Raw genomic sequence first — 15,203 nt, 5'->3', positions numbered from 1 at the left:
TTGCTTTTACAATTAAATCCAAAATGCTTATTATTTTGTATTGCTTTTTTTTTTCTTTTAACTGAAGTATAACTGATTTTGTGGATTTATGCAGATTTTTCTAAATGGAGGGTTTCCAAAAGCTTCCAAAATCTGGTTTTCTTTCCTCCTTATGAGGATGGTAATAAGTACTGCATGCATCCATTCTCCTCCTTGCAGCATAAGGAGCATATGTGTATTAGATGACTTCATAGGTTCAGAAACTATAATTAGGGCTTTCTGTCTCATGTGAGGTTTCACATCAGTGCTGGTAGCTTCCAGTAGTTTCCATGATCTTATTTGTATTTTAAAATCCCATGTTATACAACCACGCTTGCTGAAGTGCCAGCAAGGATTTGGGGTGGGCTGAGGCTGCAGCAGTGTCTGCCTGTTCCCAAGCTGAGGCTGTGCAGCCATCAGAGCCAGAAGCTGCCCAGATCTGGGCATTTCAGGGAAATACTGGAGGTGCACAGACACAGAACACTGCCCAGCCAGTGCTAATGTACCAATGTAGGGGAGCTCAGGCTTGAGTGGTGGGAGTTTGGCCAAGTTTATGTGGTCTTACAGTGCTTTAAAAAAAACCCAAACATTTGCTTCTGAACTGAGTCATTTTAATATGGAAACAATGAGGCACAGTAAACCAGGAGCCACATGAGGCCATTGTTTTTCAGAGTGGGCTTGTACTCCAAAAAAAAAAAAAATTTAGCAGGATGCAGCCCACTTGAATTCAAGTGGGGTTCAATGCCACTTCAGGGAAATCCACGAAATCTGTTTGGTGATCTGTATAATCATTTTATTGAAAATACCTACAAGCAAAACTGCATGGATCATATGTAATTTTATACTTTTTAAAGCATTTGCTTTTTATAGCAAACAGTTGCACATCTCAAGAGGACTCTATTTGCTGTACAGAAGTGAGGAGTTTAACAAATAGAAATGGATTACTGCATGGGCTGTTCTCAACCATTTAAAATCCTATTCTGTGCAGAAGCACAAAAACATGCAAAAAGAGAAGTGTAGGACAGTCCAAGACTAAAAATGTCACCCATTTCAGAAAGGAGGAAGAGCCAGTGGAAAAAACAGAGCTTATTTCTAATGGCTGATAGTTTATGTTACACAAAGTAAGCCAATCCTTTAAAAAATTTATCAGCCAGAGCTAAACATTCATAGGAGTACACATGCCATAGCAACCAGCAAGGATGCCTTAGCAAATTGAGCTGGAGTCCTGCTTTGTTTCAGTCCAGCCTGGCTGAATGTGTCTCTGCCTAAACACAGACTTGAGTGTGGCCAGGGTCTTGTCAGGTGCAGTACTGTACTGTTGTTCCTGGAAGGTGGATTCTCCCCAACTTATCCTTGTTCAGGTTTATGGTGGATGAAGAAGGAGGACTGTGTCTTTTCCTACCTTATAGATGAGAGGTAAATGTAGGCACCACATTGGACACCCGAGGAATGGTTGTTGGCTGAAATGAGATGTTGGGTGCTGTCTGGACTGCAGAGGTTTGGGGATTAATACAAACTACCAAACGTGAGAGGAACTTCATTGTCTTCCAAACTAGAACTTGGGGGGATGTCTGGGATTTGGATCCTGTAGGAAATTAATTGGTGGGTGTAGTATGTAGTCTGACTTCTGCTGAAGGTATCTAGCAAACAGAAATAGTTTCTTTTTTCCTTAAATGTCATTCTCTCAAATTTGATCATTATTTCATCAGCATCTTTAAAGACAGATTTGCTTCCCTAGAGGGAATCCCTATAATAAATATCTTCCCTACTGCCTCAGAGGGTCATAATTCCAACTTTGGCATCCAAGCCACAGGCCATTAAATTTTTTGTGAGATGAAGACACATCTGTATGCAAGGAATCTGCCTTTTCTGATGGCATGCTTCATCTCTAGTGTGCTTTCCTGCAGCTTTGGCCATAAGTAGAAATGACTGAAGAAGTATTTGAATTATAATGCCATCACTTTGTGTAAAAACTGAATGTCAGTAGAAGTTAATGAAGACAAAAGATTTTACCCCAGAACGAAATCCAATGCATGAACTTAGAAAAATATATTCTTAGTTACATTCCTCCTATGTAAAGCTCTCCTGTGTTCACAGGGCTCATCCCAGTACCCAGAATGTGTTCAGAAGAGAAACTGTAACAATATTCAAAGAAAATCTGCAGATGTGCACCAGTGGGTTCTTTTTATGAATGACACAAACACGTAACTCGCAGTAGCATTACCAGAATAGTGTGTTCTCAGAGACTGGAGCATTGCTGATGCTGTTCCTGTGCTGCCCAAGTGGAATGGTAGACTGGCAGATGAGCAGATTTGTCAAGCTGCACCTGTCTCCAGCCCATCAGAGCTCTCCAAGTCCTTCCTCTGTATGCTTTTGCTTGTTGTTCCTCATGAATAAGCAGTTTAATCAGATTTTTTTTTCTGAACAGGCTGGTTACAAAGCATTAATTAGATAATCCTAAAGATAATTTTTTTATATATATATCTGTTTCCCTGGATGCTTTTCGAGGTATTTTGGGTTGCTCCTGATAACACCAGGCAGCACGACCCTCTGAGGCTGTACACAAAGCATCAGTGCTGCAGCCTTCAGTTTTGCTCCAGACTATCTCAGCCTGCTACACATGAAGCATTTCCTATCTTCTGCTTTCCTTGGAGCAGGTAATTTGTCTCTGATGAGCTGATAGAAATTAATTTGCAGCTGAACTATCAGTGTGCAGATAATCAGCTCCCACTGACAGACCCCAAGCAATACTGCTGCCAGCCCTGACCACAGTAAGATCTGGGAGGTCATTTTCAAAAGAGCTAAAGTAAGGTTTCAAAGTAGAATTGTTTTGTGAATTACTGCTAAAGTGTTTAATTTCCCCATTTCATCCATTTCCTTCTCCAGCAGTTGAAAGAGGTGCAGCTGCCCCACTTCCTTTGCTATTTGTTTTTACTTGCTGAGAAATCCTTTGTGTTGGACAGCCCTGTGTTGCTCCATTGGTGTGTAGGGATGGAGGAGAGCACAAAGGAGCCTGTCCATCCTCAGGCACTGATTGTGCAGGCAGAGTGCTCATGCTTTCTGTGCCTGGAAAAACAGCTGATGCTCTTGTGACTAAAGTCAGCAGAGGGAAAAGCAAGTTGTTCTCATCACATTGCCCACTCTCAAGGTATTTTGCATGGCTCAGTCATGAAAAGCTTCTCCTCTGCCCACGCTTGTGCCTCACAAACACATCCAAGCTCCTTCTGCGATGAGCGCCGGATTCTGCTGCTTGTAGAATGCCGGGCACAGACAGCCCAGGAGAGGCCCAAAGAGCAAAGCCAAGCCTCAGAGGTCAGGGTGCTGATGCTGTTGGAGATGTGTGCTGCCTGACAAGCTGTTCAGCAGCTCGGGATCTGGTGGTGTTCCTGCAAGGAATGAGCTCTGGAATTTTGAAATGCTAATCAGACAGCAGAGAGCCTTGCTTCGGAGCCGTTCCCAGGGGGAAGCTATTCTGGAGCTATATATTCTTGAAACTGTAAGTCCTAAAAGCAGCTGTATCTCCAAGCCCACACAGACCTGGAAGCCTTGAACAAGGCAGTGGCCCAGCCAGGGAGCTGTCGAGGAGGCAGGCAGGTGTCGCGGCAGGAAGCCTGGGGACTTCTTGAACAAACTGACTCTAATCTTTCAAAACTTCTATAAAATGAAACCATTGTCACTAAGCGTTTTGGAGGCACAAATGTAAGTATTCTTTTGATTTGAGATAAGGGAATATTGGCTGTTTGATGGGCTTTTTTTCTTTTTGTTTCATCAGCCCTGATTTTTTGTTAGCATTGGGTAATTATGTTGCCAAGTAACTAGCTGCCCTCTTGAAATTCCTCTCTTAAAAATAATGTACCCTGTAGTGCATGATACAGTGATGTGGATGTAAGCAGATTTTAGGAAGCACACTCACATGTTTGGAAGCAATTTTTGCCATGGGGCTGCTTAGTGAAGTGGCTTAAGGCTCTGGAGGGACCAGGGTTGCTTCCAGATGTGCATTGCAGATGAACACACAACACATACTCGAGGCACAGTGTCAGCTCCAGTGTGGCCACCCAAGTTGCAGCCGTGCAGCCGAGGAGGAGGAACAGGGCAGACCTTCACAGCACCCCACTGGATTGTGCTTGGAAGCACAGAGTGCAGCACGTGGGACCACTGGGGCTGCTACCTTCACTTGCCTGTTGGAACACACTGCATCCCATGAAACAGAAAACACTGCTCCCTCTGCTACAGAACAAGTGTTCAACTTCTAAAGAAAAGCTACGAGCTCGTGAGAGATGTATGAGAGCAGATGGCTTTCTGAGCCATTCACCCTTGCAAGGAGGAGTGATGCCAGTGCTTTGTGCTCGTGTAGAGCCCACTGTCTTCCTGTGCCAGCTCAGGTGTGAGGCTGTTGCCCTGTCTGGTAGGTGCTGCAATGGACCAGCCCAAGGCACTGCAGCTCCATGCTTTCCACTCTCCTACTTAGCACAAATCTCAGAAGAGTCTTTCAAGACTTCTTGCAGATAATGTATATCTACCCTTTAGCTCTTAAAGCTGCTCTTCAGAGTGATAGAATGCATCAATTTTGGGGGAATAATTAGAGTGATGTCTGTAGCACATGGTATCATTCCAATGGAGCATGATCAGCAGCCATGTTAGCCAGTAAATCATCAACCAAAGGAAATCTAAAACTGACTGAAGTCACATCAACAGTATAGCAAAACACGACAGCTAAGTTTATTTGAGTCTCTGCAGGTATTTATACTGTGTGCTCGTGGGGCAGTGGTAATGTACATCAATCTGTTGGCTCTGCTCATGCATTCAGTATGAACACGTTATTTGTCCTCTTAGCCCTGTGGACTAACATCAGTATTAGCTGTTTCTGTAATGTTACCAGACCTCTTCTAGGCATCATAGGAAACTATTGTCAGGCTGGTTTTAAATTTATTACTTCTCACAGAAGTAATGTCACAGCCCATCTGAACTCCTAGATCAATATGCTGTTAAAGCCAGGGCAGCTTATCACCGACTTTCAGAGCTGTCATCTAAAATTACTTTCTGCACACCCTCCTTAAATTTCCAAACTTCCTATAAACTCTTGAATTTATGACCACATTGGTTTTGGTCCATGTGGTATATTTGAAAGGTGGGCACAGTTTGATAGCACTGTAAAAGGAACAATAAGAGTGACTTACAATTCTACTTCTGAGAAATCATCTCTGTAAGGTGAAACTGATTAACCAGTCAGCAAAGTTTTACTATTGACCTGCAAGAGCTCATGACTGCATCTTTTACATCTGTCCTGTGTTATTCTAGGATTTATCAGCAGATACAATGCTTATGGGGGATTTCCCTGAAGCTCCTCACCAGCCAGCAGGTTCTGTAAGAAATGAGTAAGGCTCCCAATTACTTTAGATCCAGAGTAAAGCTGCTATTCTGGATTTATTCTGACATAATGAAAAGTAAATAGACCTGAGAAGATAGATTAGAATAGATTCTAAAATTAAATTAATCCTCTTGGTCTTAATGAACCCAGCCAAATTATGAAGCTCATGTGCAAACAAGGCAAGCAGTCCTAAGACTTTACCCCATGGCAGCATGCAGGGAGATTTAGGACTTGGCTTTCCTCTTCCTTCCACTTGATTCTAAAATAATGGCTTTTGAAGCTTTCAAAGCATCTGCAATGAGAACAGAGGACTTTTTTTTTGTTTTTCCATTTCACAGTATTCAGTTTGCAGTACAATTCCTGTCATTTAGGACTAACAAATAAGTTGAGTATAGTTTAAGTACAAAACTGGGGTGTTGCCAGTGCTCCTTGGAGAGGAGGACTGACCTCCTGCCATCCTGCCATGCTGTTTTTGAGCTTGGTGGAGTTAGCAGGACATCATCCTTAGTTATCAGCTGAACCAGAGATGAGGGAAGTGACTGAGACATGGATGTTCTGCCTTTTGGGAAGTATTGTCAACTGGGGTTAGAGGCCCACTTGGTTCAGGAAGCACAGCACTGGTGAGTTTCAGGTTCTTCACTGGAAAAAATACCGTCTTCTGATGTAAATTCACTGAAATAACCTTGATATATTTACTGATATGAAATGGCTAAAGTAAGATGGCTTCCTGTGCTTACACAAGGGGCAAGAAGCCTTAGTTATTACAAGGACACCACACAGCCCAATAATCCTAAACATAAGGCTCACATGTTTTCTAAACATTAGGTATCTGAAATATTTCCAGGTTTTAAGTGTTTCTCAGGAGTGTTGCTAAGCCCTTAAGCAGTGGGTTGCTGCATAAAATCTAATCAAATGCAAAGGAAGAACAAATGAGAGAGGAGAAAAGTTGACTTCTGCATTTGTAATTATTATTCTGGGATTAATGAGGTCAGATTCAGAGCCTATCTGACTCTGTGGGATTAGCAATAACACAATTACTGTCAGAAGCAAGGTTTTCACAATGAAAACATCTCTGTAAATTGAGATTTTAATGAATTGAAACTTCTATATAAATATAATTAAGATTATCTCAGTCAAGGCAATAATTGGTTTAAGTCAAGTGTAAGATACTTGGGAGTATGTGTTTTTTTCTTCTTTTTTTTGTGTATTTTATTCTTAATTATCCTTCGGTTCCCAGAAATGTAACTCTGAGCTCTACTGCTGTTTGAAGGAACTAATTTGCACTCACAGAATCCTTCATGAGCTCTCATGAGTGAGGTGCTGCCATCCCAGTGTTGTAGATATCATTTTTGATAGACAGATATTTCATGCTTGTTGGAAGATGTGCTTCTTGAGGCAGTTTTAGGAATTGCATGTACAGTAATTATATTTGCATTTGTAAATACTATTATTACAATGTTAAGGTTTATTCCTAAATAAAGGAAGTCAAGATTTAAGATTTCCTATGTGGTCTCAGTTTGCTTCCCTTGTGTGTGTGTTAAGATGTTGCCTCTAATTATTTGTCTATTTTTTATTTTCACTCCTCAATTTTCTCTATTTTGAAAGCAGACTGCTTTAATAGCACCTATTCAGTATTTTGTCTTGTTGTTTTTAAAAGTGCGGGTGTTACTAACGACACAGAATTCAAACCTTTCACCAAAGAAGACCTATTTTACCTGTGCATTTATTGATTTGGTTCTGCAAAACCTAGAGGAGGCAAGAACAGCTTCTCCTTGCCACGTTACAGCTGGAGCAGTGACTCACTAGAGGGCTCAGGTCACTTGTTTCAGTGAATGTGGGTTCCCTATTTAAAGCACAGAGACCTGGTTTTTCAAAGTTCAGGCAAAATGTGGCACAGGGCACAGATATTTAAAGGAAAGGCAGGCTGGCTGTCTGGCAGGCTCAGAGTTTCTTTGTTCTGTGCCCCAAAACTACAGGCAGGGAGATGCTGGGCATGTGGTCACTTCGGGGTCACTCGGGGGTCTTGGAGCACTTGACTAAATGTGGGATTTAAAGAAGTGCTCAGGTGGAAGCAAGGCTGTCCCTGTTCCCTCTTTGCCAGCACTGGGGAGCCCAGGTGCCCCAAGCACTCTCCCCCACGGGCAGGGGCAGCAGTGGGGTGTGGGCCGTGCCCAGGAGAGCTGGGGCAGAGCAGCCCCCCAGCTGTGTGTGCAGGGGTGCGGGGGGGAGGCTTTGCCCACCGTGGGTTCACAGCACAGCGCTGCAGCCAGCAGGGAAATCCAGCACCACAGCTCCCTGCCCATGCATTCCCTGCTCCTCAGGAGGAACAGAGGTCACTCCTGCACAGAAAGACCTCCAGGGAATTCTAACCAGCCATTTCATCTGCATCAGGATCTGAGCTAGTTTTGATGGATTGAAGGTGACATGCCAAACTTTAATTGCAACCAGAGGATCCTAAGTGACAAATCCGGTTGTTTTACAGGCCTTTTAAGTAAACAAAGTGCTTTTAGCAGCAGGCTGCAGCTGACTTAGTGGAAATTAAACCTAGCCATGAATTCTGGAGCTTTAATGGAAGTAAAAGTATTGGCAAAATCAGCAGGAACAAAAAAGGAAGGGGTTCTCAGTGGATAGATACCCGGTTGTGCAGTGAAAGTACAGATTTTCATCAAGGCATCGATCCTTCAAGCTCCTACATCCCTTGGTGCTGTGCCAGTCAGGGCACTGGGGCTGGCAGGGCAGCCAGGTGCAGGCACACTTGCAGAGGAGGGGTCCCTGTGTCCCAAGTGCCCATCAGAACGTGGCAGCCGCCCTCGCTGGGATGTGCTGCTGTCCTCACTGGGCTCGGCTCTTTCCTGACAAGCACCTGGCAGTCTGCATGGCAGAACAGGAGAGATGGCACTGGGCACAGGCACAGGGTCAGTGCCAAGGGTCAGCTCCCCTCCAGGCAGGGCAGGGCTGCCACACCTGTCCCTGAAGTGGCTCAGGTTGTGGCACTGCCTTGCCAGCTCACTACAGAGGGGTTGTAGCCTGTTTGTAACCCAGTCCCTACCTTCATCTCCCCTAGGAGATATCCAAAGTGCCAGATCCAGGGCTACATTGAAGATGGTGCTGTTAGGAAATCCCCAGTAACTTGGGAGAAAGTCTTCATTGTGACAGCAGTGTATATAATGGTGCTGGGGAACATAAGTGACCCCTAACTCCTGATCTGAAAAAACACAAGGAAAGCTTGTCTCTCTGTGTTAGACCTTTTAGAAACAGAATAAATATCTTGGGTAGGAAATCCTTCTGACTTCAGGGCTGTCCCTTCTTCAGGTATTTGGTGCTAAGGGCCCTGAAGAGAAGTAACTATTGTGAGCTGAGTCAGATCCTGCTGGAGCCATTTGTACTCCACAGCACTGATCTCAGAATACATTTTCAGCAAACACCAGCCTAATCATGTTTTCATTTTTTCCCTCAGATTGTGGTTTAAATGTGCACAAGCAATGTTCCAAGATGGTCCCAAATGACTGCAAGCCAGACCTGAAGCATGTCAAAAAAGTGTACAGCTGTGACCTTACCACGCTAGTAAAAGCACACTTCACCAAGAGACCAATGGTGGTAGATATGTGCATTAGGGAAATTGAATCTAGAGGTAAGGCATCGTTAATGGACTTTTGTTGCTTTGCTGATAATCCATTTAGATTGATCTGGGTCATCTGGGTTTCTGCTGAATGTATGATTGCTCAAAGCAGATTTGCACAAGACATTCTATGACTGCCAATTACCCTGCACAGCTAATATTGCATTGCATTATTTCATGGTTCATACCATTTATAATTTTTATAGATTCTGCTAGAAATTGCTTAATGGGAAGTTACTGCTTTGTAGTTACATATTAGTGCCTATCTCTCCAATAATATATTAATTTTAAAAATTAAATGAATGTGGCAAAACAAAGAGGTTTCATATTAATGTGTTCATTCTTGCTAGTTTCCCTAGCCCACATTGAGTATCCTTTTCTAGAATTAGGGTACTTATTTTTATTCTGAAATAATGACTGATCATCAGGTATGTTAATCTGAGTTATTTTTAAATGAGCTGTAAGGTTTAATATGTTCCTTCAGCTCTGAAGTCATTTTTGTAAGTGCAGTTTAGTGCTGATAGAACAAGGCATCTGCTGCAATGGTCAGGGTTAAAAACCCAGGATAAGGTTTCATTCTGGAAGAAAAACCTGATAAGGCTTTTAAAGCATGTCTGCTTTTTCTGCCTTAAATGAAAAACTTGCCAAGGGAAGAACCAGGTTGAAGGTAATTGTAAAAATCAGGACTAATTTTAATCTTGTTAAAATGTTCATTGCAGGTCTTAATTCTGAAGGACTGTACCGAGTCTCAGGATTTAGTGATCTTATTGAAGATGTCAAAATGGCGTTTGACAGAGGTACAGTCTTTCCTGCATGCTGGACCTTGGTGCTGCCGTATAAAATATCCCAGTTTTTCTGCAGAGCCTCTGTCTCACGCTCCACTGCACCGGTGGTGGTCTGCAGGAGCCCGATGGCCGCGCTGGCAGGAGGGGAGACGCCCCGTCAGAAAAGCACATCAGCTTCACTCTGGCCTTTATTACAAAAATCCACTTTTCTCCTTCCATCACTATCTGTGCTCCAGTAGCCATGTGTGTAGGAAGGACAAAGCTTTGTGAACTACTGCCCTAGTTTGCAAGTCAAACTGTGCTTGGAGGGGTGGGGGAGGGATAGAGGGTGAGTGGTGAAGTGCCTTAAGAGAGCTGTGCAACTTGAATCCATCTTTCTGGATGAAAGCTCCAAAATAATAAGATGAATGCAATAGTGCAAACAAAGTTTGAATTATTACAGACTAAAAGAAGGTCACTGAGAACAAACTCTTCTCTCTGAGAAAAGACAGTGGGAAAGTCAGAGGGTTTCCAGCTGCAGTCCCTCTATCCCAGTAGAAATCAAGTCCAGAATCCGTGCTGGAAACTCTCTTTCCTGTTTGTCTGGAGGACTGGGCTGATTCGGACAACATCTGCAGTGTTAGCAGGGTGGGGATGTGCTGCAGAAGCCAAGTTCTGGATGTGTGTCCACTGCAGTTTGGAGTAGGTGGTATGTTCCAGTTAAATGGTGAACACATGTTTTTCCTATAAAGTAGGGGGGCTGTGGACAAAGCTGGTTTTCTGCCTTTTACTTTTTTCCCAGACTCCCTGATTTCTCATTCAGTGCTGATGAATTGTGTTGTTTTGCAATGCAGTGTGTTCAGAAATAGCTAAATGTCCATACCTTAATACAAGACAGATACTGCCAGATCAGTCAGGCAGGTTCTAAAAAAAACCCAAACTGTATTTCTAGTAATTATTTGAAACAAAGAAAAGTCCACATCACAGTCCAGTAACGGTTTAACATACAACAGCCAAAATCTGTAATGGTTTCCTTTTCAATAATGTTTGCTTAAGCAAGTTATATTTTTTCTTTTGAATGCTGCTGTATATCTGTTTACATTTCCAAGGCTTTAATATCAGTGCCTTCTCCACACAGATGGGGAAAAAGCTGATATTTCTGTGAATATGTATGAAGATATCAATATTATCACTGGTGCACTTAAACTGTACTTCAGGGATTTGCCAATTCCACTCATCACATATGATGCCTACCCAAAGTTCATAGAGTCTGCAAGTAAGTGTAACACATTTTTTGTCTGCTTTTCATTCTTTTCTCCTTTTTGTGCAGGACTGTTCTATTTGTTTTATAGCTGTTCCCATCAGCTCATACCCTGCATGCCCAATTTAGTAAGGATTGCAGGACTGAACATGCAGTGCTCATTGCAGCCTGACCATGTTGCCACGTGGGCATGGTTACATTTTCCTTTGTCTTTGGCACCAGGAATGTTTCCTTTTCATCACACTTTATGGATTACATCACTGGTGTGTCTTGCATGAGTCCTGGGTACTTGACAGTGATTATTTAAAGTCTGTTAGTTTTATGGTGCCAGAAGGAAGGTGATTTATTGAAATGTTAAGAAATAAGATGTCATTTGTTTCTGGAGTTGTCCAATTTGAGTGTTTTCATAAGCTGATAACCGCTCATTCTCCCAAAGCCATCTTTGGGGCTGGCCTTGCAGAAAGTGGATCTACAAGCACAGCAGTAAGCCCAGCTGGAATATCTCTCCCAAACATCCTGGCTGCCTGAAGCATTTCTGTGATGTGTCCACACCTGGAAAGGTGTGAGGTAGCCGTGGGTACAAAACAAGGACTGCATGCTGGCCCTTACAGCTCCTTTGGAGAAGGCTTTTTCCAGGTCGTATGGAGACAGCCAAAGGCACTGATGGCAAAGTTCCCAGTACCTTCTGCTCTCCCAGAGTTGCACCTGTAGATTATTTACGCAAAACCAGTCCAGTCAGCAAGATTACCAGAGGGTTTTTTTAGTAGGCTGCAGGGAATCTTTCAGTGGAGTGCAGTTTGCTTTGGGGAGTTTTCTTTGTCCAAAATCAGTCACATCCTTACGGTGCTCTGAGCACCTCTTTGGACAGAGAAATCCTGCATGAGTAATCCAGCAGAGCTGTGAGACCCTATCTCCTGTGCAGGCCAGGCTGTTGCCTTTCTGTGTGTGAATTCTGGCTGTTTGTGTGGTGACAGCTGAACATCTGTGTTTCAGAAACCACGGATCCGGATGAACAGCTGGAAATTCTCCACGAGGCGCTGAAGCTGCTGCCGCCTGCACACTGTGAAACTTTACGGTATCTCATGGCACATCTGAAGAGGTGAGTGCAATAGCTGCAAAGAACTCTAAGCCACACTCATTTTTAACAAAAATCCATGTTAGCACCTCCAGAAAAGTCTGGTCAAGGCCCACCAAATCCTGGAAAGGGCCTGTGGCAGGAGGGGTTCTGTGCACAACAGCAGAACTCAGACAAAGGGAATTATCCCTTGCAATGCAAAGCCAAGGTGGCATGTTAGAGTGTCCATTTTAGTTTCTCAGTTAACATGAACTTACTGTCAATATGTAAGAATCATTCCCTTTCCATAGAAAAATGACTTTATTTTAAGGTCTCTTCTGCCTTTTTCAATTACGTAGTTCCTCTACAAGTAGGACTGAGTTGACTCTGCTAAATGCCTCAGGCAAAATTCAGCTACTGAGTTTCTGCCTGACTTGTCCTTTTATTTCAATGACATTTCTAATGGGTGTTTTAAAACGGACAAAGGGATGAGAGACACAGGGACAAAAATTCTGCCTTACAGCTTGTGATGTGTGAAATTAATTTTTCCTCACTCTGTTCAAGATTAGCTGTTGCTGCTCTGCCTAGCAAGTTGCTTTTGCACACCATATTTCTGGTATAGGGGAATGATAAGGTAGAAAGGTGACAAAATTCGCTATTTTTAAACTTCCATTTAATGCTTTGCTAAAAGGAGCTGTGCTGCTCAACAGGCCATTGCCTTGCTGCTGAATTCAGGTAATCAGACACAGCTCCTTTCTTTGGAATACTGACAGACTGGAGACACGGCAACTCGGTAACAACAGTCTGACCTGTTATCAAATAAAAAACAAGGTGGAAAGGGAGAAACAGAAGAAAAATCTTGAGTTTGTAGTTTTTGTGTACCAAAGGACTTGTTCAGGCAGTGCAAGTGAGCACAGTCTGTGTGCTCTGAGGGGGACAGACACTGCCTCACCACAAACCCCCACAGCCTTTGCTTTCACCTGACACTCCCATGTGCGACCTGCTGGAAACAGCAGCCTCTCCTTGGGAAAGGCACACATTTCTGTCCAGCTTCCCTCATTTTCAAGCATATGCAGGCATGGTCTGGCACAGTAGAAATGTGAGTATCACTGGGGTTTTTTTACAGAGTAACACTCCATGAAAAGGAAAACCTGATGAGTGCAGAAAACCTGGGCATAGTTTTTGGACCAACTCTTATGAGAGCGCCGGAGCTGGATGCGATGGCTGCGCTGAACGACATCCGCTATCAGAGACTTGTGGTGGAGATGCTTATAAAAAATGAAGACATTTTATTTTGAATATTTTGGGGGTTTTGTAATAAAAAAGGAAGCAACAGTGTTCTATGGATGAAGGAATATTTTAAAGTAATTTAATGGCTCTTGTCACTGAATTCCATATTTGCTAGAGCTTTCGATGTATTCAGGATAAAAATGAAGGAACTCTTTGTCGTTTCTGTAGTGCCATTCAGCTGATGTTGAAAAAGGTTAACACATACTTTCCAGTACTAGTAATTCTGGGTGTTTATCATGTTGAATTAAAAAACAAAATGCCTAAAGCTATTGCATGATTTGCTCCCTGTTCTCCCTGTTCTGGTGAGACTCATTCCATGAAGAAAACAACTGAACTGGTGCAGCTATCTTTGTTCTGGATAGTTTGTGATTGTAATTCAGCATGTTTCTCCGTGTAAACCTGTTGTGAATTTGCTTTTTTGTTCTATGTAATTGGTTTCTAATACTACAAAGAAGGCAGACTTCTGTGAAATGGAGCCTCTGGCCATTTATTGACATTTCATATTCTTCTCTTCCACTTCTGGGGCTGATTTATTCTTGGGTTTCTTTCCATTTTTTCATCATATAGTAATTTGTTTTTAACAGAAACAAAATTGTACTTTAAATGTTACTTTAAGTAATTCTCCATGATGTTTATGGTGGTTGCAGTGAAATCTGCAATACTGAACAGTGTTCCTTTATTATTATTGCTATTTCAATTGTAATTTTGTATTTTTATCTGGCATGCATATATTAATTTATTAAATTTTGCTTTTAGAACTCTAACATTATGCTATTTATTTTTACTTTCTGAACTTGTTTCAAAAATACTGATTGTTTCATTTCTTGCATTGGCACTATACTTAACAACCTCTGACTTAAAGAAATGAGTTAGTTTCACCAGTTTTGAAACTCTATTCTATTCTAAATATTTTGCATCCTGACACATTGCTAAGGCTCTCACAAATTCCTGTCTACTCTGAAAACTCCTTTCTTCCTTGTCCAAGAAGGCTTCAGAACTCTTAAATAAACCAAAAAAAGTATCATCAAGCCATTTACAACTTCATAAAATATATCTATTGTTACAATTGCCTCTATGTGAACTGGAATGGCAGTTACAATTACACAGCTGTAGCTGCCCACAGTAGATGCATACACCACCAAATTTCACATGCAGACACATGCTAGGACATTTCCTTTGCACTTCAGAAGTTCAGCTCTGCAAACACCTCCTGGAGCAGGAGGAGACCAAGGAGGAGTAATCCCCTAGTGATCAGAACCAGCTGTGTTGTCAGCACAGCTGACAGCAATAAGGTGCCTCATTGCATTCTTCCCTGCCTTGCCTGTCTGGCTAGGACAGGACAGGAGCTTCTGCAGCTCTCCTGAACTGGGGATTGGAGGATCCCAGGGAGGAAAAGGTGAAGCTGGGGATGTACACAGGTAAGCGTGTGGGGAATGCTGCTCTGGGCTGGGGAGGCACAATGGGGGAAGTTTTGAGGGACTCTAAAGCATGGTTTAGTTTGAGGTTTTTTCCAATCATCTGTACTATTCAAGCGGCTTGCTGTTATAAGTCCTGTACTAATTAGTGCACATTATCACTTTATTAATGGCAATGCACTGCAACAGATGGAAAACTCCATGTCTCTGGCCATGGCCTTGCCTCCCCCCAGCCCAAAAGGAGTGGCCCACATGCTGCTCAGTCACATCTGCCTCGTACTCCACGAGCCACCCATGTTCACCACTGCCTTGCTCCAAGCCAGCTCCTGAACACGCTGTGTCTCCTGCTGCTGCCCTGGCACTTTGTGATGCACGTCCTCACTCGGCCCTGTGTTTTGGGTGGCTCCTCAGGCC

The 15,203-nt window shown here is 42.9% G+C and overlaps 1 protein-coding gene across 3 annotated transcripts in view; it reads left to right on the top strand.

Annotated features, from left to right (window-relative positions):
• Positions 1 to 14,143, top strand: part of CHN1 (chimerin 1) — a 92,313-nt gene extending 78,170 nt beyond the window's left edge. For all 3 annotated transcript variants that reach the window (XM_050976973.1, XM_050976974.1, XM_030240171.2), the window contains 5 exons: positions 8,844 to 9,017; positions 9,725 to 9,802; positions 10,908 to 11,045; positions 12,024 to 12,129; positions 13,211 to 14,143. In XM_050976973.1, coding sequence (XP_050832930.1) covers positions 8,844 to 9,017; positions 9,725 to 9,802; positions 10,908 to 11,045; positions 12,024 to 12,129; positions 13,211 to 13,382 — 668 coding nt within the window. In that variant the 3' untranslated portion in view covers positions 13,383 to 14,143. The remainder of the gene's footprint in view (positions 1 to 8,843; positions 9,018 to 9,724; positions 9,803 to 10,907; positions 11,046 to 12,023; positions 12,130 to 13,210) is intronic.
• The last annotated feature ends 1,060 nt before the right edge of the window (positions 14,144 to 15,203 follow it).

The sequence above is a fragment of the Serinus canaria genome, chromosome 7 (genome assembly GCF_022539315.1).
Source record: "Serinus canaria isolate serCan28SL12 chromosome 7, serCan2020, whole genome shotgun sequence".
Lineage (NCBI taxonomy): Eukaryota > Metazoa > Chordata > Aves > Passeriformes > Fringillidae > Serinus > Serinus canaria.
This window is presented reverse-complemented; position numbering and strand designations above follow the sequence as displayed.